General features: G+C 60.2%; 1 protein-coding gene across 1 annotated transcript in view; it reads right to left on the minus strand.

Annotated features, from left to right (window-relative positions):
- The window catches only part of ROBO3 (roundabout guidance receptor 3), a 106631-nt gene that overhangs the window by 20792 nt on the left and 59149 nt on the right, over window positions 1-26690 (minus strand). The window contains exons 3-9 of the mRNA XM_067563190.1: window positions 24147-24304; window positions 23743-23863; window positions 22165-22303; window positions 21407-21534; window positions 14607-14731; window positions 12775-12946; window positions 2085-2290 (exon numbers count right to left, since the gene is read on the minus strand). Of these exons, the coding sequence (XP_067419291.1) occupies window positions 2085-2290; window positions 12775-12946; window positions 14607-14731; window positions 21407-21534; window positions 22165-22303; window positions 23743-23863; window positions 24147-24304 (1049 nt within the window). The remainder of the gene's footprint in view (window positions 1-2084; window positions 2291-12774; window positions 12947-14606; window positions 14732-21406; window positions 21535-22164; window positions 22304-23742; window positions 23864-24146; window positions 24305-26690) is intronic.

Genomic DNA, 26690 nt, shown 5'->3' on the forward strand with positions numbered 1-26690 from the left:
TCTACCCGGGGCATCATGGCAGGATTCCCCTGCCCAGCCACAGTCCTTTACCCCAGGCTGATGCTGCCCTCCCTGTTTGGCCCTGCCTGGCTGGTCTCTCTGCCTGTGATGTGTGGTCTGTTACCTCCAGCGCCCCCCGGCGCACGCTCCAGGCTCAACTTGGGCTTGCTCCAGAGCTGCCACGCCGCCTGCCCCTCTGGTGGATCCTCCCCCGTTCCCGTCTCTCAGCAGCACAGGGCTCCTGTGCCCCCTCCCACCACGCAGCCCCCCGCTGCTTTCTCCCAGCGCCAGCTCTAGATCACCTGCCCTCCTCCCCAACGTCCCAGTTCTCTGCAGTCCTGCTGTCCCTTCCGCCCCCTTCTGCTGCTAACAGCTTGCCCTGTGCCTGGCCTCACCGCCTGGATTCCTGCAGCTCCTTCCCCTCTCCCCTTCCAGCCAAGCACCTGTTAGTCTCTGTCCTCTGCTCACACCCCCCTTTGGGATCTGCATGCGGGAAGCCCCAGGCTTTTTCTCTCAAGGCTCTTTGTAACTTAGCTCTCACCTACCTCCCTGCTTTCATTTCCTGCCACTCCCCTTCTCGTTCCTTACGGGACCCCCCCTTTCCACGGCTCCCTCCTGCTCCCGGATACCTGCCTTCGCTTCTGCTGTCCCCCTACGTCAGCCCACCCCCCACACTTTCCCAGCCTCCGGCTTTGCCCGTCTGTTCCGCTCATTCCTTTCTGTGTGTGTGGGCTCCTGGTGGCTGGTCCAGCCGTCCTAAGCTCAGGACGTAGGAGACCTGCGTCCAAGTCCCTGCTCTACCCCAGAGACGGAGCGTGACCTCGAGCAAGTCACTCAGCGACAGATTTTTGAAGGTATTTAGGTACCTAGTAGGATTTTCCAAAGCGCCTGCCTCCCACTGTTTTAATCTGCCCCGTGTGGTCCCTGAACACCTTTCAAAATCCAGCCCTCCATCTCTGTGCTCCGCTTCCCTCTGAGCAACGAGCAGAACCGCGCTTCCCGGCTGCAGGGCTGTTGGGAAGGACTGTGAGGTGCTACGGAGCTGGGAGCCACGTAGGTGCCATAGATCGATAGCCAGCACGAGCAGCCTGCGGCCGTTAGTGCCTGTCAAAGGGATTTAATGATGCTTCCACAAGCCTCCCGCAACAAAGAGGGGATTGCAGGGAGCAACTGGCCACCCGGAAAGGACCCATGCCCAGGGCAGACAGCCCCCCAGGAATCCCCCAACTTCCAGAATCCCCCCAGCCACAGAAATGTCTCCATGTCCTCTGCTGAGCACGGGACACCTCAGAGGTCTGCTCCTTCTCCTCCTGCAGCCGCCTCCTGAAAACCCACAGCCACGAAACCTGGGCCATGAGCTCCAGCCGCACAGGGAAGCCAGCTTCGCGAGCATCCAGATCCCAGCAGCATCCGCAAGACAGTCGCTCACACCCATCTCTGTGATGAGGAGGCGACAGCCGGGCGGGTGCATTTGTGTGCAATTTTGCATATGCCCCCTGAGACCTGGCATGGCACATCTACAAATAACTGCCCGGTGGTATTACCAAGGGGAAGTCAATTTAAGGCAGAAAACAAAGCCAAAGCCCAGGAAAGCAGTATTATGCCAGGTAGACCAGTGCACGTCGCAAATTAAATAATGCGAGGTATCTGCGCCATGCTTTGGTGGAATTTTTCCTGTTAGAAAATGTCTCGGTTCCAGATGGGGCATTAACCGAATGTCACGGGACAAAATTCAAAGGCCCAGTAAAGTGGCAGATTGAAAATCCACGTGTGCCACGGGTCTCAAACGTGCTGAGGAGACGCCACATGAGCAGAGACAGGACAACGGCGACTGCGTTAGAGGCTTTGGGCTCTGCTTTCCACACTCCATCAGGAGCTACCGCGCTTCCAGGAATAACAGAGCTAAGCAGCAGCTGCAGACTCCTCTCCAGGGAAGAAAGCTAGGCTCGGCAAAGGCCGACTGACAGGAGAGGCCCCCGGAGGGTCCAGGAGAGACCAGCCCTCGGCTCTCGCAGCCCCTGCCTGATATTTGACTGCTCTGTGCTGAGGGGCACAGCTCCGGAGGGTGGCCGGCGACGGCTTACCTGCACATTTGTGATCTGCAGAGTCCCGTTGTCCAACAGGCTGACCCTGGGGTCACTGCCCACGACCCGCTGCCCGTCTTTCAGCCACTGGATGCTGGGCAGCGGGTTCCCGGTCACATGACATTGCAGCTGGGCTGTAGCGTCCGCGGTCAGCGTCTGATTGGCGGGCCCTCGGCGGATGATTGGCGGGATGCGCTCCGATGTCACTTAAGGGCAAAAGCCGAGAGCAGAGGTTAGCGGCCCGCGGGGCCTCAGACCCCAAGTCCAGCTGTTGCGCGGCCCTGGCCAGTAACACGTCAGCCCCCGGTGAGCCGGTCCAACGCTGCCGCGCGAAGGCCTCTGGCCATCTCCTGAACAGGCTCCACGCCCCCCATCTGGTCACCACGCCCCACCCCGCCCCGGCGCAGCCAGCCAGCCCTGCTGGGGGGGGGCTTGGCCCAGGCCCAGCTGATCCTGGACCCGTCTGCTGGGGCCCGGGAGCGTTAGTTTGGCGGCAGGCTGCTGCAGTGGGAAGGGGCTGGAACAAGGGCTCCCTCCTATGCAGGGTTTACAGCTGGGGCGGTGGCTCCCGGCACCCCTGCTGTACACATTGTTCCTGCTCCCTGCCCCAGCCCAGCCCCACAGAGACCCTGCCCCTGGGATGGTCAACATGAGACTGCCAAGGCTGCCCCACACAGACCTGCCCCTCCCAGCACAAAGGAGCTGCCACAAAAGCATGACACCCCCCCCCCTCAAGGCCCCTCCGGTGGGCAGCGCCTCCCCTCGCTCCATCTAACGCCACATCCCCTTCCACGCCAGCGGATGCTGAGGGAACGGCCGATTGCTCGGAGGAGAGGTTTGCGGAAGTGCTGCCAACACGTCAAGTCCCTGGCTCCCCGAAAGCGACAGCAGGTCCCCATCCTGCAGGAGCAAAGGAGACAGGGCAGAGTGCATTGCCTGAGCCTGCAGCACCTGCTAACCCTGCTATCTGAGCAGGACAGGAGGAAGGCCCAGGTGCAGCGCACTGCAGTGTGCACGACCAGTTGATGTTTCTCCTAAAGCGCCAGCTCCTGGAGTCAGGTGATCGGGGGATCCCAGTTTGCATTTGGAAAGCAAAGGAGGTTTCTAGCCCTCCTGCTCACAGAAAACACAAACGGCAGGCTCTGAAAGCAGAAGGCAACGGAGCAGCCAAGAGGGAGCCTTCTGTAAAACCTGTGATTGTTAAACCAGTCTCCTGGAGCTGGTGAGGCCGGCCCCTGATGCTGGAACGCTGGGCCTGGGGCAACGAAACCCCCGCTGACCTCACCACAGGGAGCATTTGCACAACTATTGGGAGGAAGCAGCATGCAAGGAGCAATGGGGGCACTAGGAAGCCAGGACCCTGCAGGAGCAGGGACGCTAGGGAGAGATCTGCTCCCGGACAACCAGCTGGGGCTGAGCTAGGACAGAGCCCACCTAGGATGCAGCCTGGAGGCCAGCTCAGGTGCTGTGAGTCCTGTGAGCTGGGCAAGCCCTTCGCTCTAGGGCTGGTCGGCCGGGATTGCTTCCAAGGGATGCTGTGACCAGCCGAGGGAGGGCAACTTGTGGCCAGGCCCTGGTGTGTGCCATCTTCGCAACAGCAGCCAGTTGTGTAGCTGGGGCTGCCTGGAGCAGGAATACACCAGAGACGCTGGTTTCCCAAACCCCCCAGAGCAGCTCCCAGGGAGCTGGTGTTCCCTCAGCTGGAGAGAGGACCCAGGCCATGGGGCGACCTGGCTTTCCAAGGAAGGCAGCAAGGAGCAGATGAGATGAGGGGAAGCCTCACGCACCCCGGCACTGGCATCATGCTCCCCAGATTGCACATCACCCGCCAGCTCTGGCTGCAGCCACTTGCAGGGCAGGCCCCAGGGGAAGGAGGCTGCAGGTGGAAGCTGTGTTCACGCTGGTCGTCGGCTCGCCTCGCTGCCGCTCTGTGCTGGGAATGGATCTCTGCAGCGCCTTCAAAGCCCTTCCGCACCAGTGCAGCGTGCCCCTCATCCGGCAGCGCGGCGCCGGGTAGGGAGACTCCATCTGCGTGTTCAGCATCCCGGAATGAACTAGCCAATTAAAGGCAAGTGCTAATTGATTGCCTGAAGACGTACGTCTGGGAACTGCAGGCAGCAGACGTGTCAGCGCGCGGCTTTTCTGAGCTAGCGCCTGCCTCATCCAGCGAGCCACAGGAACCGCAGTGAGTTATTCAGCGAGGAATGGGATGTTCGAATCTCAGCACAGAAAGTTCCTATGAGCACCTGAGCAGAGAACCACTGGGGGAGCCAATCCCTGCCTTGGGAGGGTCTATTTCCACCCAGATGTGCACAGGGGAACAGTGGAAGGAAAACCTGCCGGCCTGGAACTGCGGGGCAGGTTCTGTTCTGCACCTTATGTCTCTTGACTCATTCTCTGAGCAAGGGTCTGTCTGTGATGGCCCCGGGGCCACTTGGCAGCCCCTGGCCTGCTCCAGGATCCTGGAGCCTGTGTCTGCTGCAGACAAGCCCCCAGCTCTGGTGACTCGTGCAAGTTGATGGCACTTTAATGAACTGAGCATCTGGGCGAGACGTGGGCCCGCCCTGGCTGCTGCAACCTGCCAGAAGCCGGATGTGGGGGCCGGTTGCTAGCAGCTCCCGGCCATCAATCTGCTGTGAGCGAGGGGAGGGGCAGGTCGCTGTGACATCGGGAGAAATAACGCTGGGAAGCGGCAGGGCGTTCAAAGAGTCACGGGCAGGGCTCTCCGTAGACAGCTACTGAACTGCGCCTTAGCACCCAACGCTCCCAAGGGGTGAACTAACGCACTCAGCTCCCTGGAGCACCAGAGGTACCCTACCTCGTTGTGCTAGCGCTCCGCAGACCACGGGCGGCTCTCACTGCTACGCCCTGCTCACAGCTCCGCGCTCCCCTGCCTTTGCCGGCCTGGCTTTGACCGATAAATCAGGGGGGCCAGTTAGAAACCGGCTTTTGTGGCGGACACAGGCCCCAGAACTCAGTCTGTGCTGACTGGACTCCAGGGGAGGGTGTGGGTGGCTGACGCTGGGATGCCTGGGCAGAAATGCACCAGCCCCAAGGAAGGGGGCTGTGTTTCTCCAGCACCAGTGGCTGGCAGCCAGAGAGCATGCATGCAACACAGGTAGCTAGATGGTGGGTGCCAGGCCCCACAGACCATCCTGCGGACCGAGGCCCAGAGTGTGGGGGATGGAAACAGCCTGGGGGTGGCTTCGGGCCCAGGCCCCACTTATGCTGGGAAAGTGACCCCTGGGGAACCACGGCTAAGGGCATCTGGGATCTGGCTTCAGACACTACAGTAGGGTGAGGCCCCATCCGGCTTGGAGCACGCGGGGCAGGAAGCCGGCAGGCAGCTATCCCTGCCCCCAGAAAGATGGGAACCCAGCACCTGGGTCCAGTGGTGCCATTTCCACTTGCACACCGGGTGTGAGCTGCAGGACAAGCCCCACGCCAGTGGGCCCAAGGCAGCCCTGGAGCCCCTGGGGGGCAGAGTCACCTGCTCGCTCAGTAGGCTCTGTGGGTCACATCCTCAACCCTGTTCTCCTCTGGCGCGAAGAGCTGGGCCTCACGGGGCTTTTCAGGATGGGCTCGTTCAAGGTTAAACGCACTGGAAGGGCTAGTGCTGGTCTCCCTGCACCCAGAGGGCACCCAGAGGGCGGCATAGCTGGATCGCTGCCAGAAATCTTGCCACATAGGCCTCCTCTGCCCCTCAGGCTAGCCTGCGCCACAGACACGGTGCCCACAGGCTTCTTGGCGCCCTGGCTCCTGGCTGCCAAGTTGTGGGGCAGCCCTGCCAGCCTGACGCCAGGATTCCGACTCCTTGACGGGGTCCCGCAAGGGCTGGCGACAAATAACGTCCCTCTCTGCCTCCTGTTCTGCACCCTGCACCTCCCCGCTCCTGACAACAGACATGCTCCTGCATCGTCGGTCTCAATTTACACGCAGGGGTGGTAATGCATTTCCTTTCCAAAGGCCAGGACGCCAGCTGGGTGCCAGGGGCAGCAGGTGACCAGCACAAGGAGCAAATGGACAAATTCCCTCCGCTGGGTCCCAGGAAGTGAGACAGGCACAGTCCAGGAGGGACAGGACCAGCTCCTTGGCCATTTGGGTCAGTGTTCTACCAGCTGCTGAACTGTGTTATATTGTTCAGCCACTAAGCAGCAGTGTGTGTCAAATGCCTGTATTTGAAAGCCATATCATATCACCTTGTTATTGAGAAACTGAAGTGCACTTTTGCTCACTTCAGTGATCCAGAACAACTAGTAATGCATGATCCACTGCAGCAGAATTTATATCATTCCGAAGGAAATATATGAATCGTATTACTAGCACTGAATGGCGAGGCTGACAGAGATTACAAACAGCCAAGAAAATTCGACAGCAGGAAGATCCATTCCTTGCTCTTCTGAGTTACAGATCAACACCAAGTGTGACGACTGGATATAGTCCAGCATAACTTCTGATGGGAAGACAACTCAGAACCACTGTTCCACCTTTGGAAAAGAGCCTATCTCCAAAGTGGGTAGACACGAAGCCAAGTTGGATAAAAAGCAAAAAAAGCCTGTGAACACTTTTACAAAAGATGACACTCAGTTAGAGAACTGCCAGGTCTAGAACTTGGTCACCGTGTTCATGTCAAACCGGATGGAGAAAAAGGATGTCTTGAAGAAAAAGAATTCAGCACCCAGATCATATGTGACTGAGACTGACAGTGGAGAATCCAACAGAAAACCTGTTGACATCTAGTTTGTTCCTCAGACAGAACAATCAACAGAGCAAACGCTACTGCCGGCGGACGCAGAACAAGAAGACGACTCCTCAAGGATTCCAAACTGACCAGAGCCAGCTTTGTAACGACTGCACAGCCAGATGCTCAAGTTACGCATTCGGGTCATGTAATGAAAAAACCAGTCTGATTCAGAGATCCTTAACCAACTGATACGTACTGCACTTCAAAGACAGCTTGACAGTGTCAATATTGTAAATGGTAGGGGCCCAGAACGTACAGGGGGAGATGTACTGGAATGCTTAGCTGCATTATAACAACTAGGTGGTGCTATGTGTAAAATACCTTATTTAAGCTACCTTCAGCCATGCCGGGCAGAGTATTAAAGGATATGATGCTGAAGACAGCTGGGGTGCAGAAGCGAGCTCTGTGACCAGTCCACATCTGGTGTAGGGACATGACAGGTGTGAACAAGGCTTCCCTGGTGAGCAGCTGGTAGCTTTTCAGCTCTGCCCCACCATGGCTTTGCATTGCTGTTAGGAATGGGTGAGGATGTCCATTGCAATGACACAGCAACCGCTGGAGCTGGGGCAAAACAGGGAATTTGCATTTGTAGCCCTAACGCCGGGCGGTTTTCTGTGAGGTGGCTTGTTTTATTCAGAAGCGGACACACCCCAGGAGCGAAATAACTCAACTCCAGTTCTGCCTGGCAGGAGCCGGCCGCTCCAGAAACGCAGCTGTTGTCGCTCTAATCAGGATCTAGGCTCATTTTTAAACAAGACACTCAGCTGCTGACTTACTGCCTCCTATTTGCATACTGGCTGGCACCCAGCATTCAGAGGCTGGACCTCTGGCCTGGCTGGCATTACGAAGACATCAGCAAACAGCCCAGCTACCATGGCGGCCAACCACCCGGGGACACTTTCTAAACTCTGGGCGTTGGGGGTGTTAATCCTAACTTGGGAAATGTGGGTTGGGGGCATAAATCAGTGTCCTGGGCCGTGCTGCCGACTGCCAAGGCCTCTGCTGGAGAGACGTCAGCTCATTTCGTATCAACTGCACAAACACAAGGACAATAGGAGAGAAAAAGCTCTGACGTGTGAGCCTGGAAGGTTTCCACGCAGACTGGGAGGTGGCTCCAAAGACCTGAATAGAGTGGGGAAGGACAGAGAGGGGAAGGGGGTGGCGCTTGTCTGTTTGCGGGGCAGTGGCAGTGCGGTGCTCAGTGTCTGCCATCCCTTCGGGGCAGAGTCAAGGCCGTAGGTTGTGGTGTACGGGGGGAGGGGTTGAAGGGATGCACTGAGAGGGGGCGACTCCCCACACCCTTGCCTGCGTGGGTCAGTGTCAGGGATGCTGCGTGCATAGCGAGCTTCACAACGCCGGGCTTTGAGCAGCAGCTTCAGTTTGGATGTGGATGCTTCTGTTTTCAGGTGCCCAATCTCTGATGCGACCTGGTGGCTGCTTGGCTCTTTCTAAAATCTCAGCCCCTCTATGGGGTCTCACGTTGGGCTCTCGAAATCACTGGTCGCTTGTGAAAATCTTGGCCTCGCTCAATCTCTCACGTCAGGGAGCAGCTGTGCAAAGTCAAACGGCTCCCCCAAGCCAATGGCTCCCCCGGCGGACGCAGTTAAGGCCTGTCAGTTTCACAGCCAATGGCATGCAAGGGAGCGATGTGATCACAGCTGATGGATCCGGTTTCCAGTGTGCAGCCGGGTGAACTGGACGGGGCCTTTCAGTGCGAAATTGAGCAAGATGCAAATCCACCTGTCTCAGGAGCATAGTCAGCACCTTACCCCCCATGTGCTGCCCGTCTGCAGAGGACTGCACAACTGGTCCCTACCTGGCCCCATCACTGCTGTGCTGGGCACCTCCCAATCAGTATGCTCACATCACCCTGGGAGGCAGGGAAGCGCCATCACCCCATTTCAGAGGGCAGCTGACCCAGAAAGACGAAGGGTCTGTCTATCCGTACAGTGCTGCAGCTGCCCCGACACAGCTGTGCCGCGTCTGGGCAAGACGCTCTATGCCGACGGGATAAAAAACCCACCTCCACAAGCCGCAGAAGCTATGTTGGTGGGAGAAGCTCTCCTGCCGACGTAGCGCTGTGCACACCAACGCGTGTGTGGGTGTAATTTACATCACTCCGGGGGTGGAATATTCACCCCTGAGTGATGTAAGTGTCGCTGACGTAGGAGGCAGTGTAGATATAGCCTCAGTCACCTGCCCAAGGTCATGCAGGAAATCTGCGGTAGGGCAGGGAACCGGCCCCAGCTCTCCCGTGGTCCAGGCCAGCTCCTCGCCACTGAACAACCCTTCCCAGCTATTACTGTCCCAAGAACCCCAGGGCTGTGCCACTGCTGCTCTCCTGCCAGCTGTGTTCCTGCACCTCTCTCTGCGTGGGTCGCAGCGATCTGAGACATTCGGCTCAGCAGCCCAAGGAGACTGCAGGATCTATGTCCCTAAATTACGCTCCATTGATCGGGAAGAAGCGGTGGACACAGAGCACCGGAGAGTTCGCACACAACTGGATTTGCCAGTAACAATCCGCAGAGAAAGCACACGCGGGAGGGAGAAGAAAAACCCAGTCCAGGTACAGGAGCTGGCTCAGACAGAAATTTGTGGCGGGCGGCACGCTGTCTGCAGGCAGGCACAGCGCTGGGCACATGCAAGGGGGGTGAGTCACCGGCGTTTCCCCGTCTCCTGTGTAGCACACAAAGCACCCGAGAGCATCGGTGGGGATGTGGGTGCGCCGTGCAGGATGCCACCTGCTCTGGCCTTGTGGGCTGATCTGGCAGAGGTCTTGCTTTTGTCCCGGATGGTGACTCACCAGGGCCAAGCCCCCCTGTTAACACGCCCCGGGGTGGAACAGGCGCTCAACAAGATGCAGACACACGAAGTGTCACGTAAAGGCTAGGATGGCTCATCTGCCACCACAGAGCCCTGGGCTGTCGCTTCCGTGTCGTGGCAGGAACCCATCTGCGCTGCAGAATTAGGATTCCGGGTTACAACTCTCTTTGTCCAACAGTTGCCATTAATCACCTCTCCCTTGTCAGCTGGGCTGATGGATCAGGTGTTCCCAGAAAACCCAAATCACCAGGGAGCGCAGGGAGGGAGCTCCCGACTGCCCAGCTCTGGGGAGGAATAAGGGAACACAAAGGCTTTCCCTCCTTGGTCAGCTGTGCAGTAGCTCCCATCTGCTGGTCGCTCACCGGCCTGTGTGTAAGGGGTCTGATGAGTTTCAGCCCTGCGCCGAGTGGGAAGCAGAAGGGGGAGAGGCTGGTTCCCATCCTGGCAGCCTCAGTGAAGGCCGTGCTGGGGGGCTACCAGCCCTCTCAGATCTCCAGTTCAGGACTGGGGCCAGGCTGGGGGCTAGCGCAAGGACTCTGCCTACGCTGGGCCCACTGCACCCCCGTGCAGAACTCGGCTCAGGAAATGGGCCTGGGCTGTCTGTGTCTCTCCTGGCTTTGCTGGGACTCAGTTTAACTATCGCAGTTTAGCTCTGGTTTAACTAAATCAGCAAAACCCTCCTGCCGCAGACCCAGCGGCATCGATATAAAGGTGCAGCGATATCGGTATGCGTCGGTTCAGGGCCCGGCAGACGCGCCGCCGGTGGAAGGCACAATCCAGACCTCCCCCTCGTTCAGGGGCCGCGCTAGCCGTCTCCTGCCAAGGGTCGGTTTTGAAATCCCTCCCAAGCCGTGCCTTGTGCACACAGTGAAGTGAGGCCCTGAGCTGAGGGCCTGACACCGGGCTGCGTTCTGACCAACGGAAGAGGAACGTGGGAGACAAAGGTCCTGGCAGCACCGCCCCGTATCTGCTCCGCGTCTCCCTCTGGAGAACACATCCCTTCTCTGCTCTGCCAGCGCAGCCACCGCTCCCCTTGTGAACTCAACGCGCTGTCTGTGCTAGCCCGCAGCGGGGCATGCCGCGCAGTCAGCCTGGCCTTCCGCGAGCACGGCCTTCTCTCGGCGTTTCTAAGCTGGGCTCCCACCAGTGGGGTTTCAGTGACACTCGCTGCCTTTCAGGGATTGGGCCCCAAATTCGGGTGCCTGGGTATTGCCAAGGAGACTCTCACACGGGAAGTGAGTGAGTGGGAAGCTCTCTGACCTCGCAAAGAGTAAGCCAAGAGCATCTGTTGATTTTGCCCCATCCTTTCAGCCGTCTCCATCCAAGGCATTATTACTGGCCGTCGATTGCCATTAAACACGCGCCATGGACCCTGACAGCGTTTCATGGGCGCACGGTTTGTTCTGCCAAAGCACAAGATGCCTGCGGGAGGGGGCAGCAGGTGGGAAAGCGGGGCATGGGGGCTCCCCATAGGGCTGCTTGTCAGGGGAAAGAAGCCTGCCCGTTCAGCCGGGTTTTAACAAGAAAACCCTTAAAGGGAAGTGCGGATTGTATTTGCAATAAAAGGAGAGTCTCTTTGCGCAGGACTTGCCTGCAGCCGGGGTTCCTCTAATGCCTCCCGAGTCCTGGGAGTGCCAAGGAAACTCAGACAAATGAAATTCACAGCAGGATGTTCGGAGAAAATGCCAGAAAACCGCACAGGAGCCAATTCCACTGGCACGGGCTGGGCTGGGAGCTCCCGGGGCAGGGGCAGCAACTCAGACACTCCTCAGCATCTCTGCAGTTCCACATGGGAACCAGCGGGGTGCACGGACGCGCCAGGCCCCCATCTCAGCGCATGCTGCTCTGTGCCCCGGCAAGCCGGGCAGACCCAGCTGGGGCCTGGTGTCAGGGCCCCGCCAGGCCGTCGTGAGCCAAAGGAGCCGTGATCTCACTGGAGCTGGGCCGAGTGAGGGGTGAACACTGAAAACCTGGGGAGCTTGAACCGCCGACCCAGCCTCCTCCTTCTCCAAGGGGCCCAAACCGCTATGTCTGGGGAGCCGTAGCTCTGCCGGTGTAACCCCACCATGCGACGCAGACCACGCCAACGGAAGCATTCTTCCATCGCCGTAGGAACGCCACCTCCCCGAGCGATGGATGCATTCTTCCGCTGGTGCAGCAGTGTCTACCCTGGCGTTAGGTCGGCTCCGGGCCCTGCTGGGAATCTGGCAGTCACGTTCGTCTCTGGAGAAATCCAGCAACAGGCCGCTTCTTCCGTGCCTCTTCTCTGACCCTCCCTTCCCCCTGGGCCTCTGCACCAGACCCTTCCTCCGCCTGCCCTGCCCCTTCGCCACCCCTTGCTCATTCCGTGCACAGGGCACCACGCCGGCTGCTGTCCCAACAGGCCGTATCTGGTTAGGATCCCGGCACACCGCTGTCCTGGGTCTCCACGGCTCACGCCCCCAGGCACCGTACCTGGGCATGCCCGGGCAGTGGGGAGGTTTCGAGTTTTCCTCCCAGGTAGGAAACACCTTAAAAATCCTGACCCCCCAGAAAATGCAGCCTGGAGGCTAAACTGAGATACAGCCCTGCGACCCTGCTCCGGCCAGGAGCAAGGGCCGTGCCTGGAGTGGGTCCCTGATGGGAGTGCGGGGTGCAGGAGTCAGGCTGTCCCCTGCCCCCAGCTCAGGAAGGTGGAGGGGATTCGGCTCCTGCTGCCCAGACCCTGCCGCCCGGACAGAGAAGGGCAGGTTTGAAGAGCTCCTTGCCCAGAGAGAGCTACCGGACCCAAACCAGCCGCCAGCCCAGGTGAATGAAGCGCACCGGAGCCCCATGGCCAGGCTTAGCCCCGCGCCCTGCCATTCTGCCACCCCATCCCCTCACCAGCACCCGGGAACTCAGCAAACGTCCCACGGCTTGCGGACGGAGAAGCCACGCTCCTCCCACTTCTCCCCTAGAGTTCAGGGCCCCACGGCTCTGCAGCACGCCGACCACACGACGCCAATCTCCTACAGGCAGCAAGCCGGCTGCAGGGCCCGTGGATGGCAGGGCTATGCCAAGTCCCCGCTCTGCAGTGCTTGGCCTGGGGACCATGCCAGGGGCTCTCCCTGACCCCGAATGGCCTTTCCACTCACAAGTCCTTACCATCCTCCACCTCCAGCAGGGCTTTGGCCAGGATGCTCCCCGCCACGCTGATGGCTTGGCACATGTAGTACCCTGAATCGGCCGTCTGCACCTCCGTGATGGTCATCTCGCCACTTGGGGACACAGAGAAGCGGCCCATGGGCTGAGGGGGCTGGCTGGGAAACAGCAGGATCTGCAGGGCAGACACAAGGGGAGAGCCTCTGACTCCCCATCCAGCGAGAGCCGAGGGCGGCCCGGAGAGACCGGGTGTGCAGGCCTCTGCAGGGAGAGGCTGATATTTACAGTGCTTCACCCAGGGACCAGCCAAATTCAGGAAGCAACGCCAGCCTCCCACAGGCCTCCCCTGTGCTAGCCCTGACGGCAGGCAGAGCTCCCCGCACCAGCGCCGAGGGTGTTAGAAATACAGGCGGCCCCTCACAGCCCCAGGCCTGCAGCGTGGGGCGGGGCAGCCAGGGGGCAGCTGGGCCATGGGAGCTTTTCAGGAGAGCGCAGCTGGGTGCACTTCCTCCGGAGAGCACCTGGGTCTTGGGTTTGTGGTGCTCACACCTTAACAAGGAGCCTGGCCGCGGGGATCCTGCTGCTGTCGGGTGGGGGTGGCAGCCCCCCGACCCCCCAGGGTTTCTGTTACTGGGCGAGGAGGGAGCTTTGCACAGCAGCAGGCCCTGGTTTGCCACAATCCTGCCCGCAGGGGCCCCTCCGGCTGACATCTCTCCTCCTGCTGTGCGTGGGAGCAGAGAGATGCCACACCAGGGCACTGCCCTCCCGCTCACACCCGGCCACGGGGCAGGTCTGGGCCCATGCTGCAAACCTGCTGGAGGAGCCACGGGAAATGGACAATTAAGCAAAACAGAAGGGCTGGGACGGGCGGAGCAGCTGGCCCGGCGGGCGCGGCTCTCTGGGGATCCGGCAGCCAGCGCGTTAGGCACAGCAAAGCAAAGACATGGCATAACGCGCCGGAGCTGGGCAGCCTGCGGTGGGTGCCAGGTGGGCAGAGAGTGCCCGGCAGACCCATGTGCCGCTCCCCCAGCAGCTCTGACAGAAGGAAGGGGGGCACACACGAGCAGAACAGAGTCACCCTGCCCCGCAGGCCAGGAGCTGGGGTAGGGGGCAAACCGAGCTGGGTCTGGGAGCCTGGGTGGGGGTAGGGGGCAGTGGGTTCAGGCTGGGGTCTAGCAGCCTGGGAAGCTGAGTTGAGGCCAGGGAGCCTGGGGTGAGTGAGGGGGGGCAGTGGGATTGAGCTGGGGCCTGGAAGTTTTGGATGGGGGTGTGGGGGGCAGTGGAGCAGAGTCGGGGTGTGGGGGAGGAGATCTGCCGGGGTAAGGCGCGGCAGTCTGAGGGGGGCAGCAGAAAGCAGCTGGCCTTCGGGCTAAGGCCAGGGGCCCGTCGGGTGACCAGATGTCCCGATTTTATAGGGACAGTCCCCATATTCGAGGCTTTGTGCCTATTACCCCCCACCCGCACCCTGGTTTTTCACACAGGCCTTGGCCCCCTGCTCACAAGAGCAGAGGCAGCCAGGCGCTTGCCCAGAGAGGCTACACTGCCTCACACAGACACAACACTGCCTTGTTTGTCCCTAGGGCCTGGGTCCCTCCTGGGTCCAGGTGGGGGGGGACAAGGTCTGTGCCCTGGGAGCGTGCTAGGGACCCCGGATGCGAATAAACCCACTGAGGCTGGGGGGCCGGTTGCACCCTCCCGCTGGGCTCTGGGCCAGGCAGCCAGAGCTTTTCAGTCTGGCTTTGGGAGAACAGAGCACCCCAGGCAGGGCGTGGGGCAGGGGCCCGGAGACGGGGAGCCCTCCACACACACCCAGGACAGGGGCATGCAGACCCTACCTGGCTGCCCTCCTTCTGCCAGAAGACAGCTGGCGGCGGGTTCCCTTTAGTCTCGCAGTGAAAGGTCACGGTGCGGCCCTGAGCCACAATCTGGTCCCGAGGGCGCGTCACTAGCTGGGGCGGCACTGAGAGCGAAGGAGAAGAGGGAGAGAGACAAACAGACACAGGTTGCAAAGCTGTAGAAAGGGTTTGTCCAAGAGCATGGGGTCTCCAGGCACCTGGGGCTTTCTCCCAGAAACGCTGCCCTGGGAGGCGGGGAGGGGACGCAGAACGCATTTCCACAGCCCAGAGGTCTGTGGCAGCCGACTGGGAACGGGAGCGCCGGCCCCGTCTGCAGCGAGGGAGCTCACAGCACACAGCTGTGTGGCCGCAGGGACCCCAGAGCAAACCCCCAATGCTGATGTGCTGGGCTTACAGGGCGCAGGCTGATCTGATACCAGCCCAGGACACAGCATCTACGCCGGGGCAGCAACACTGGAGCCAATGCCCTTCCTGCAGACTGGGCCTCCGCCAGGCTGCCCGTCTGGCCGGTTTCCTGGCCGAGGTTAAAACTGGGGCAGTGAGCATGGGGTAGGTGCAGCAAATCATACAAACCAACCTCATTCCCTTCTGTGGCAGGGTCACTGGCCTAGGGGATGGGGGAAGCAGGAGACGGGAGAGAGCTTGATTTTAGCAGGGCTTCTGACACAGTCCTCAATGTGGTCTAGATTAATTTACTGGATGGTGGGGGCACAACAGGTTGAAAAACCATATGCAAAAGGTATTTATCCATGGTTCACTGCCAAAGTGGGAGGGCAAATTTAGTGGGGTCTGCAGGGGTCAGTCCTGGGGACTGTTCCATAGTCCCAGAATTAGAATTCAAAACGGTCTTGACAAATTGGAGAATTGAGCTGAATTCAACACGATGAAATTCAATAAAGAGAAGTGCAAAGTGCTTCGCTTTGGAAGGAAAAATCAAACGGACGGCTCCATAATGGGGAATAGCTGGCTAGGCGGTAGTGCTGCTGAAAAGGATCTGGGGTTACAGCGGATCACAAACCGAATATGAGACCAGGTGACGCTGCTGTGAAAAAGGCTAATATTCTGGGGCGTATTAACAGGAGCATTGCACGTAAGACACAGGAGAGAACTGTCCCACGCCATCTGGCACTAATGAAGCCTCAGCTGGAATCCTGGCTCCAGTTCTGGGTCCACACTTAAGGAAAGATGTGAACAAACCGGAGAGTCCAGGGGAGAGCAACAAAAATGATGAAAGGTTTAGAAAACCTGCCCTGGGAGGAAGGGTAAAAAAAAACTGGACATGTTTAGTGTTGAGAAAAGAGGACTGAAAACAGTCTTCCAATATGTTAAGGGCTGTTATAAGAGGACAATGATCAGTTGTTCTTCTTGTCCACTGAAGGTAGGAGAAGGGGTAATGGGCGTAATCTGCACCAAGGGAAATGTAGGTTGGATATCAGGGAAAACGTCCCAGCTTTCAGGATAGTTAAGCTCTGGAACTGGCTTTCCAGGCAGGCTGTGGAACCCCCGTCACTGGAGGTTTTTAAAACCCCTGCCAGGGCTGGTCTAGGTTTACTTGGTCCTGCCTCTGTGCAGGGGATTCGACTTGATGACCTCTCGAGGTCCCCTCCAGCCCGGCATTGCTATCATTCTGCGGTAACGGGGCAGCAAGAGTGGATGAGCTTGTGGAAACCAGCACAGCCAGGAAGCTCCGGGCTATCTCCGTCTCCCCAGGTGCCGGGATGTCTGAAGCGCTGTGTACAGACAGCAGCCCCTTTTTCATTTCTCTGACGGAGCAGGAGTGCCGCCAACTCCCTGGAGAGAGGCCCAGAGCGGCGGGGCACCTTGGCAGAGACTGCCCAGTGGGCCCGGGCGCGTGTCATTTGTCTGTCACCCACAGCGAAGGCCAGAGGGGGCTGCATTTTCTTCCTGCTTCTTTCTGACCCTACCACATCTGGCCCGTCTGCCTCGGCCTGGAGAACAGGCTGGCTGGGAAGGGTTGCCAAAGGTGGCACCTTACACAGCACCTGTGCCTGGGCAGCCCTGCCACGCCTCCTGGCAGCCCCGCTGGGACCTTCAGCGCCCAGCTGCAGGGACGCCAGCGGTAGCTCCTGCCAGCTGCTGGGCCCTGTTCTCTAGGCAGCCAGGCGGGGAAGGGAGGTGCCAGCCAGCTTCCCCAGTTACACCCGCCAAGTCCCCAGGACAGGCAGCCCCCAGGATTCCCCAGACATCCACTGACTCCCTCCAGCAACCATCCACTCACTCAGCGAACCACCAACCCCAACTGCAGCCTCCGTGTATTCAGCAGCTCCATGTCCCAGCCCTGCCGCGGCCTGGGGGACCGTCAGACCCAGAGCGGCAGGAGAGTGGAAGCTGAACAGCTCCGAGGGGCCGGGGTTCCCAGCCAGACTGTAAACAGCTTTGGATTTAGGGTTTTTACAGTGACACGTTTAACTCCAATGTCTAATTAACAGTCTGACTAAAGGAAGCCTTTGCTGATGGTTCAACATCCTCTCCCCTTCCATTGAGATGCAAGAGCTCCCAGGAAACATGCTCGGAGACCTCCAAGGGAGTCTCTGGCCAAACCAGAACAGACTTGACTTGAGGTGAAAACACAAGGAGGAGAATAATCCTTAAAAATCAAAACCCCACGTCCTCCATCAGGCAAAAGCCAGGCCAGGCCTGAGACTAGACCAGTTGCCCTTAAGGGGAATAACCCAGAGGGCAGCACTCGGGGGCATTATCGGCCCAGATAAGGGGGGCTTGAGTTGAGAATCACGAGGGGCACAAAAAGCCACGTTTCCTCCTGCTTGATTTTGCCGAGGTCACTTACAGGGAGTTCAAAGGAGTGTCATTGTTGCAAACAACACCTTGTTTAGCAGCTGTGACCCGCCACAGCCAAACAGACCCAGCTCCTCCGTAGCCGGAAGGAGATGCAAAGCAACTGGACTGGGCAAGGGCTTCAGACCGGCTTCCCAAATCAGTGTGTGAAACAAAGCACACACCCACCCCGGATCCCACGTGGTGTCTGCAATGTCTACATGGTGCCACAGTGTGGAACCGCAGAGCTCACCGAACTAACTGCCTCTTGTCCTGGCCTCTTCAAACGGGGCTGTGTGAATACAAACCAGGTACCTTTTCGCTCGTGCCAGCCCATTCCCCCAGGGGAGTTAGCACACTCCCAGAGTCCATGCTGCAGCACAGTGCTGACAAGGGGTTCCTGTGCCGTGTCTTCCCTGATGCAGGCTGCCCAGCGGAGGATTAAAAATATGTCATTTAAAAGGCCAATTAAAATGTATTTTCTTTGGGCTGGAAGCCCCCAGCCCGGCTGGTGGGAAATTCTGTGCAAAACTGCCCCATTTGACCCGCCAGAGCCTTGGCCAACATCAGTCCAGTATCTGGACTCTAAAATCAGCCTGATTCTGACACCCTTGCTCATCTGAGTGGCACCTTCCCCCCAGAGCAGCTTCCTGGTGATCAGCAGGGCCGGTCAATCAAGGTGCTAATCAATAGAGGTTCTCAAAGCAGCTTCATCACCATTTAGCATCTCTACTGATGTGTGGGAGGATCAGAATCTGGCCCTCTGACATTTCCAGCGCGCACAGAGACACCTGCCCCCTGGGCTGAGACTGAGCACGGAAAATACCAGCATGGAAACAGGAATTTGTCTGAGAAAGTAGCTACTGTGGAACGCTCCAGCCTATCCACTCCCTGAATAAAATACTGGCCCAGATGCAAGGGCACCAAACCGTTCCCTTTGTTAGCAACCATCCAGCACAGCCCCTGTAACACAACTGTGCACTCCAAACGTCACCATGCAGCACCCGTTCGGCCTTCCCAGCAGCCGCAAGCCAGCACCCCAGCAGGCGTAGTGGGGGGCGCGCCGTGCATGTTGGGGAGAGACCAGTGGGCTGTGGGCGGGGGACCCGGGAGAGGTAACACGGGGAAGTGAAATCCCAGCTGTGGGTTGCAGTGCTAGGGTTTTTCCTGGCTTGCCGTGGTCTCTGCAGCAACCTGCCGGGTTGGAACACAGGAGCCGGCCGGATCTAGGGGATCTCCCTGCCCAGACGAACGTGGCGCTCTGGACGTCCACCGGTGTCCCTTGAAGTTGGCTAGTGGAAGCTGGGTGACTTGGCGTGGGCACTTCTCTGGCTGGCCCACCTGCTTCCCAGAGGTGCAATTTACAACCAAGCAACCCAAGCGAGGTATTTACAAGGGGAGAGATAAGAGGGAGCCATTCAACGCCCCAGGATGTGACAGTGGGGCTCTCCTGAATAGAGCCATAACATTCAGGGGGAAAGTGCACTGATGTGCCCCCAGATAACCTCCCGGCACTCAAAGCGCTGGAAGAAGAAAGGGGAGGAGGGCCAGAGAAGAAAAGGAGCATGTCTCCTAAATCAGCCACCTTCCCATAAATAACCAACCCTCCCCCATCCACCTCTGGCTGTTTAAAGCCTTTTCTTTCCCCTCAATGGAAGACAAATGGCATCGGGTTTTACAAATGCTAATCGCTGGCCTTATCTTCCTTCTGGCCGCCCCTTCCAGCTACCTCCAGGAGCCGGGAGACAATGCAGAGCTGTAAAATATTGATGGGGCACCAGGCATTATAAAACAGAGCTTCAGGTGGGCCATTCTGCCGCTGATCCCCGCGGGCGCTCGCTAATGAAGTTATAGATTGCTAGCTCCCCTCCTGCCAATGGACCCTGACAAAGCAGCTCTGCTCTCCCCAGCTGAACTTCCAGGGCAGGAAAAGAAAGACCCGCGGCTGTTTAATTGTCATTGATCTGCACGGGGGGCGCTGCGCAGAGAAACTGTGTGTGGCCCAGACGAGGGCAGGGGCCAGTGCCCGGCACCAACGGCTCTGCAAACTTACAGCAGCTGAGGATCCGGCCCCCATCCGAAAGTCTGTTTAGAGGAGGAAATCCCCAGAGCTGTCCCCCTGGCAAAGGGAGCTCTGCATGTGCCAATAACCCGCAGGCCTGGCTTGGGAAGCAGATCTGCATCTATTTGCAAACCAGGAAGTGTTGCCTCCTGCCCCAGTGCCCAGAGCAGCGCCTGGAAACGGGGTGCACCCTGCACGCTGGGGCGGGGGGCTCTCGGTGCAGGGAGATCAGCTGGTTCCGCCCACTGCTGCAGGGAGGGCATTCACTCTGACCTGGGCCTGGACTCCACTCGAGTGACCTGCGACCTCTCCGAGCAACAGCTTGTGTCTGGGCGGCCACCTGCTGCATAATCAAATCTCAACGGGGCGGTGGCGGGAAGGGAGGGGGGAAGCCCCCTCCCCACTGTGCTTCCCAGGGCACCCACACGGCAGGCTGACTCAGGAAATCCACCCCCACCCTGCTCCTGCCCCGCTTCAAAGGAGGGCGACTGAGCCCAGGCAGCGTCGCTGGTCCTGCCGCCGGAGCGCTGCTAAGAAGGGCCGGGATAGAGGATAGGCAGGAAAGTGAGCTGGCCTGGGCACAGTGCAGCGAGCAGAACCCCCGGGGGCCAGGCTCTGCCACTGGCCTCACACTTCATGCCCTCATCCTGACCGCTGCGAGGAAAGCCGGGGCTTTGTCAAGGGCATTTCCCTGAGGAAACAATACACACTTGACGGGAGAAAGCCAAGCGCACCCTGCCCAGAGCCTGCCACTCCCAGGGTGCCGTAGCCACAGGTCCGGGCCGAGTCACTGCTGTCATGAGCGTGGGGGGTCTCTGTCTGTGACTTGACTCGCTCCAGATATTCACTGATCCCCGAGGGCTGGTTCCCCCGCTAGGAGGCACTGACACGCACACACTGGGGAAGGGAGAGGGACGCTGCGGGTTCACGCGCTGCACAGCAGCTCCGCGGCCTAGAGGGCAACACAAACCCAACCAGGACAGGGGTGATTAGGGCTAGTGTTAATTAGTTCCCAAGCTCCATGCTGGAACCCACCGGCTTTTCAACAGAGAGAGAGAGAGAGAGAGATGCCCATGGTGGGAGAGACACGATCAGATTCACTGCAGGCTGGTCTGAATTCCCTCTTCTCCCAGAAAGCAGAGCTGGGGAGACCTTGCGGGCCAGCCGGTCCCGTTGTCAAGAGCCGGGGCTGGGTGCCCCCGACAGGAGGGTTTCTCGTGCTCTGCAGCGGCCTAACGCCGGCCGCCCCCGCCTGCAGGTGGCCGTGGCACCGCCGTGTGCGGGGAGCGGGCAAAGGCCCCCTTGTGCTTTGGCGCCAGTGCAGAGATCCTCTCCCACTATGGCCATTCATGACCCCCCCAGGAATGTCACATGCGCAGCCCCCCCCGCGCCCAGCATGCACGGGGCTATGAGATGAAATGGATACTCACGGAATGGGCCCACTGGAACAGAGAACACAGAAAAGAGGCGTGAGGTGAGCGAATGCAATGCAGCCGGGTGAGCGTTACAGTGACAACACGGACGCGGGGCTGAGAAGCCTGCCTAGCCTGGCCATGTCTAAGAGCCTTCCCGCTAGCCAGGCTCCGCCAGGCCGGTCGGTGCCACGCTGTGGCTAGCCAGGTCCAGTTGCTGGTGTTGGATTGGAACCACAGGGGATCGACAAGAGACCGGTGCCGGCTTCGCGAGGGAGCCTGGCCCATCTCCCTCCATCCCCGAGCACTGGAAATGAGTTCACAGCTAACACCCCGGGCAGCACTCAGTGCAGGACTAATGCCAGCCGTCTCCGCGGACCACTTGGGCCCTGGTCAGGGATCCCCCCATCGCCGGGCACTGGAAGAACGGGGCGGCTCATCTCCTCGACTGGGTACATCCCACCAGCAACTGCCCCCATCGCTGCCTGGCCCCCGGAGCGACCCCTTACCGTGGACGTTGAGCGAGCCAGAGGCCTCCGACTTGCCCACGCTGTTCTCTGCCAGGCAGGTGTAGGTGCCCTCATCCTCGGCGCTGACTCGGCTGATGCGCAAGGTGTTGTCGGTCTGGATCTCTGACCTGGGGTGGGCCGAAACACATGCTGGGCCGAAATACATGCCAGTGCTGCACCCAGAGACCACTCCCGGCCAGTGTTACCTGCTCCCACCCTCGGAAGATAAACGCTGTCTGGCATTTGCTGGTGCGCTCACCCGCCCTGGTTAAGCAGGAGAGCACTGGGGGCTGGCGATCCTCTCTGGGTTAGGTGGGGATTTCTATCAACGTGTACGTCCAGTCCTGCCTTGGGACCACGTTCACTACAGCAGTCAGACTGGACGGATCTCGCGGGGAGAGCCAACCCCTCATGAGCCAGGCTTAACCCGGCCTGCGGGCTAGTGTGTGAGAGAAAGCGGTCAGCCGGTGTGGACGCTGATTCTGGGGTAACAGCGGGTAGGAACAGGGTTAACTAAATGAGAAAGAGCTGCTTGGACTGGAACCAAGTGTCCCCCTGGGTTCAGCTGGTGCATTTCTCATGCAGATCAGCTCTGGGGTGTCCACACATGAAGCAGAACTGGTTTAGCTACGTCGCCGGAGCAGCTCACCGCTATTCATCTGAGCAGCTGGGCGCGCGGAGTGAGCCGGGGAGCACTCAGCCAGCCCAGCCTGGCCTGAACCCGGCATTCCTGCCGCAGCCTCGCCCCTAACCCTTACCTCCCCCGTGGCAGCTCCCCTTCCTCCTTGCGCCAGCGGGACGTCGGCACTGGGTCCCCCTGCACCTCGCAGTGGAAATCCACGGTGTCCTCGGCCAGCACCACCTGGCTGACGGGCCTGCGGATGAACGTGGGGCGCTCTGCCGAGACAGGCCAGAAAGGCGGCATCAGGACTGAGCGCAGGAGAGCCCTGCACGCGCGGCTACACACCGGGGTCGGAGGGGGCACCCGGCACATGTCGGAGAAGCCGGCCCCATGGGATCGGAACCTCCCTCTGCTGGTCAGACGGGCACACGCAGCCTCACCCCCGGCTCCGTGGCAGCAGCTGGCCCTGGAGCTCAGAGGGTGCTAGCCACAGAATGGGTCCAGCAGTGGAAGGACAAGTGCCTCCCTCCATCAGGCTCTGCCTCCCGGTATCTGTCCAGCCAGCGTGGCCCAGCCCTGCTGGCGAGAGGGGAGCTTGGCCTGCATAGTCCAGCCAGACCGTGGCGACCTGTCAGGGCAGCCCCCTTGCCCTGTAGGAACCAGCTGAGGCTGCAGAATTTCTTAGTCCCCATTACAGTCTGCACAGTTCTAGCACTGCAGAAATCCCAGCGTGGAAATCTCGTGGGATGCTGCGGTGCTCTCCCGGACTCCTGGAAATCACTGGGAGTTAATCACCTAAATCCCTTAGAGGAGCCTGGCCCAGGAGCCCAGGAGTCTGGGACTAAGAGAGCAGTAGAGAACGGCAGGGCTGAGCTAGAGGGGCCGGGGAAGGTAAAGGCAGGGGGCGGATCCCGAACAGTGCCGGGTTCGGAGCTGGACCAGGCTGTTGGGGCGAGGCAGAGGCCAAGGGGCCCTCGCCAGTCCCTGGGTCTCAGGGGCCAGTGGGTTCTGGCTGGGAGCTGCAGGCTGCAGTTAGTGGCCGGGAGAAGATCGTTAATGGCCGTTCAGTCCCATGTGGCAGTGGAACCACAGAAGGCTCCTTGGCGCTGCTGACGACGGAGGGTTCAGTGATGGTGCTGCTCTGGGTTGGAGATTCTGGTGGGCGACCTGAAAACGCACCCGCACAGATCCTGTTTGTCAATTCAGGGTATTTGATTAACAAGGTCTGTCTCCCTGGGTGGCCCAGACTACGTACAGACAGCACCGCCGCCATGCAGCCACTTCTGGGGTGGAGCGCAGCCGTCAGTCCCAGCACGCAGCACAGTGGCAGGGAAGCGGGCATCCAGAGAAACACACTGGGCCAAACGTAGGAGGCAGGGCTGCTGAGATGGAGACCTATGGGGTCGGAGCAGTCTGGAAGTCTGAGCCACTCAGCTCTGGTGCTCTTAGCTCAGGGGTTCTCAAACTGGGGGTCGTGACCCCTCAGAGGGTCGCGAGCTGTCAGCCCCCCAGCATGCCGGTGAGGCTGGCACGGCACGGGGGGTCATCACTTTTCAGGAGGAGGATCGTCACACTCTGGAATATTTCCAAAGGGGGTCCCAGCAAAAAGAGTCTGAGGACCCCTGCCTTAGCGCAGCAGGCAGCCGAGCTCTTGGACACGCAGCCACTCACCGTCTGCCCTCCCCAGCCCATGCAGGCCCCAGTGACTACGCACCAAATACCACCAGCTGGGCTGGCTCGCTGTCCCGCTCCCCCACCATGTTGGTAGCCACACATGTGTACATGCCAGCGTCGCTCTTCCGGGTGTTCGACATCATCAGCTTCCCCCCACGGATCTGCACCAAAGGGGAAAGAGCTCAGAGCAGCCGGCACACGCTGTCCCCATGCCACCCCACAGGACAGACTCCCACGCCCCCTCCCTGTGTGCTGCCCCCGTGAGACAGACACCCCCATTTGTCTCCCACCCCACAGGACAGACTCCCACGCCCCCTCCCTGCGTGCTGCCCCCGTGAGACAGACACCCCCATTTGTCTCCCCCCCCACAGGACAGATGCTCACCACGCCCCCTACCCTGCTGCTCGTCCCCCCCCCCGCCCCACGGGATGGACAAGGCCTCACCGTGATGCGCTCCTCTTTATCGCTGATGCGGATGCTGTTCTTCTTCCAGGAGATGGTGGGCTCGGGGTGCCCGCGGGGCGGGATGCACTCCATCACGGCCGGCTCGCCTGCTGCCACCACCACGTCGCTGGGGGCCTGCCGGAAGTCATCGCGCAGGACTGCAAGGGAACGGCGGGAGCGTGAGCCAACGGGCCGGCCAAGGGCAGCGAAGGGGCGCCCGGCCGCAGGGGCCCTCCAGAAACGGCCGTGGCCACTCGTGCTCCGACTCAGCCGCCCTCCTCTGCACCCGCCTCGCTGGCCTGTCACCAGCCAGCGCCCCTGGGAGCAGAGAGCCCAGTGTGGGGACAAGCCCACGCCCAGAAGAAGGTGCCGCCTGGCGAGCTTTCCCCGGGGGGCCCAAATCCACGTGTGACCTGGGGGCGAGCAGGGGAGTCTCCTCACACAGCGCAGAGCCAGCCGCGGGGAGCGAATGCCGCAGGAGGGGGGTCGAACCCCACGGCCGGTTCCCAGGACCGGACGCTTGCACGGTCCCAAACGCTCAGAGCACTGGCTGGGTGCTGCAGTCGCAGGCACAACGCCGCAGCATCGGCACAAGAGTGGCAGAGCCGGGCAAAGCCCCGGGTGTCCGGAGAGCTACCGGCAAGACAGCCAGCTCCCTACCCTGACCGCTGCCCACTGCAGCTTGCACACCCAGGGGCACTGTGCCTGCCCCGGCCTACGGGCATCCTGCTTGGTTTCGAACATCAGCCTCAGATAAGCAGCCCGCAGTCGGACTCACACTGACGGCGCCCGGCCGCACCTCCAGACCCCGTGTTGCCCTCCCCAAGGGTCACTCATAGGTGGCTGGCGGGAGGGGGTCCAGCACTAGGGGCTCCATCCCCCCAACCTGCGGACAGTCGGGGCCAGGCCGAGACGGGCGAGAGGGGCGCGGGGTGCGCAGGGGGAAAGGGTTAGAGGGGAGGGAAGCGAGTCTGTGGAGGCGTGACAGCCAGGTGGGCAGTTCTGACTAGGAGCGCAGTGCCCTATGTGTTGGGGGGCAGATGGAGGGGGGCTCACAGTGAAGGATGCACAGGAAGCCAGCGAAGGGGGTGCAGAACGGAGCAGCTGTCCCCCCTTTTCACTCTGCAGCTCTCTGTCCCAGGAGTCTGGAGCGGGGATTTCCGAAGCCAGTGGAGGAGGGTTGCAGCGGTGGGCCAGGCCCGGGGAAGGATTGCAGTGCGGCGCTGGAGCTATTCTCCAGGACTCTCACGCACCCCAGAAACCCTTTGGTGTGTTCCTGGACAGAGGCACCAGTCAGAGCCCCTGGGACTCAGAGCTCCCCCAGGCCGGGTTCCTGCTCAGGGCACAGAACTCGCCATTGCGGATCAGGTCAGGAGAGTCCTGGTGCCTGCCCACCTCTGAATTATTAACAGCCTTGCTCAGCACCCCACAGGTTTCAAGGCCAGAAGGGACCGTGGTGATCATCCAGTCTGATCCCCTGCACAGGGCAGGCCACAGAGCCCCTCCTGTGATAGACCCCTCGCCTCTGGCTGAGTTACTGACGTCCTCAAATCTTGATTTCAAGACCTCGAGTTACTGAGACTCCACCATTTCCTCCAGCCTCCTGGGCCGCAGCAGCTCTAAAGATCCTCCTCTGGGCTGCTCTCTCCTCCCCCAGCACTGCCGGAATAATTCAGCCTTTTATAGCCAGGACGGAGACGTGGCAGGGCTTCATCGCCGCTCACGCTGGGGGACTTGATTACAACTCAGGGCAGCAGGAAGCACAGTGGACTCCAACTCCCTTCTGGCCACAGGGTGGCCACAGCTGGCCTGAGGGCACCAGCCAGGGGGGATGCCCCCAGGGAGTTAGGGGACGGAGCATCCCCCCAGCGCGTCTTGCCACTGGCACCCGGAGATTCAGCTGGTGGCAAGCCTGAGATTTTAGGACAAACCTCGACCGACGAGGGAGCTCGTCCGGGGACGCTGATGCCCCAAGAGCTCACTGCAGCTTTTCCGGGTGGCTCCCACGGAGGACGGGGGTCCTGGAGCCGCTTCCGCTTTCTTTGTACTGTGGTTGGGGGGCTGCATCTCCTTTGGTGACACCCCGGCCTCAGGCCGGCCCTGGGCTCCCTGAGCTCCTCCCTGTGGCTCCCCCAAGCACCACGCTCTTCGGCTGGGATTCTCCGTGCCCGTCAGCTGGGCGTGGTGCTGATAGGGTGCAGTTCAACCCCAGCTGTATCAGGGCAAACCCAGCTAAGCACAGAGGGGAGATCAGCTCCTGCCAGGGCCGGCCAAGTGCCCAAGCCATGCAGAGGTCATCTGCCGGGGACGGGCAGGAGTGCAGGACGTTCCCTTGAGCCCTGTGTCGCCAGGGAAGCAACGGTGCCAGATTCCTAGAAGGTCCCCGGCGGCCCTTTGCTGACGGGAGACGCAGCACTTTCCAGACATTAATAGCCTGTCAATATGGCATTTAACTTCGCTGCAGTAATACACCGTAAATATTTGCATCCACGGGTAATACACTCCAACGATCTTGCCCGTAATGAGCAATAAAACACGGGTATA

Source organism: Emydura macquarii, unplaced genomic scaffold (genome assembly GCF_026122565.2).
Source record: "Emydura macquarii macquarii isolate MOO-44397 ecotype Brisbane River unplaced genomic scaffold, CSIRO-AGI_Emac_v2 contig_312, whole genome shotgun sequence".
NCBI lineage: Eukaryota > Metazoa > Chordata > Testudines > Chelidae > Emydura > Emydura macquarii.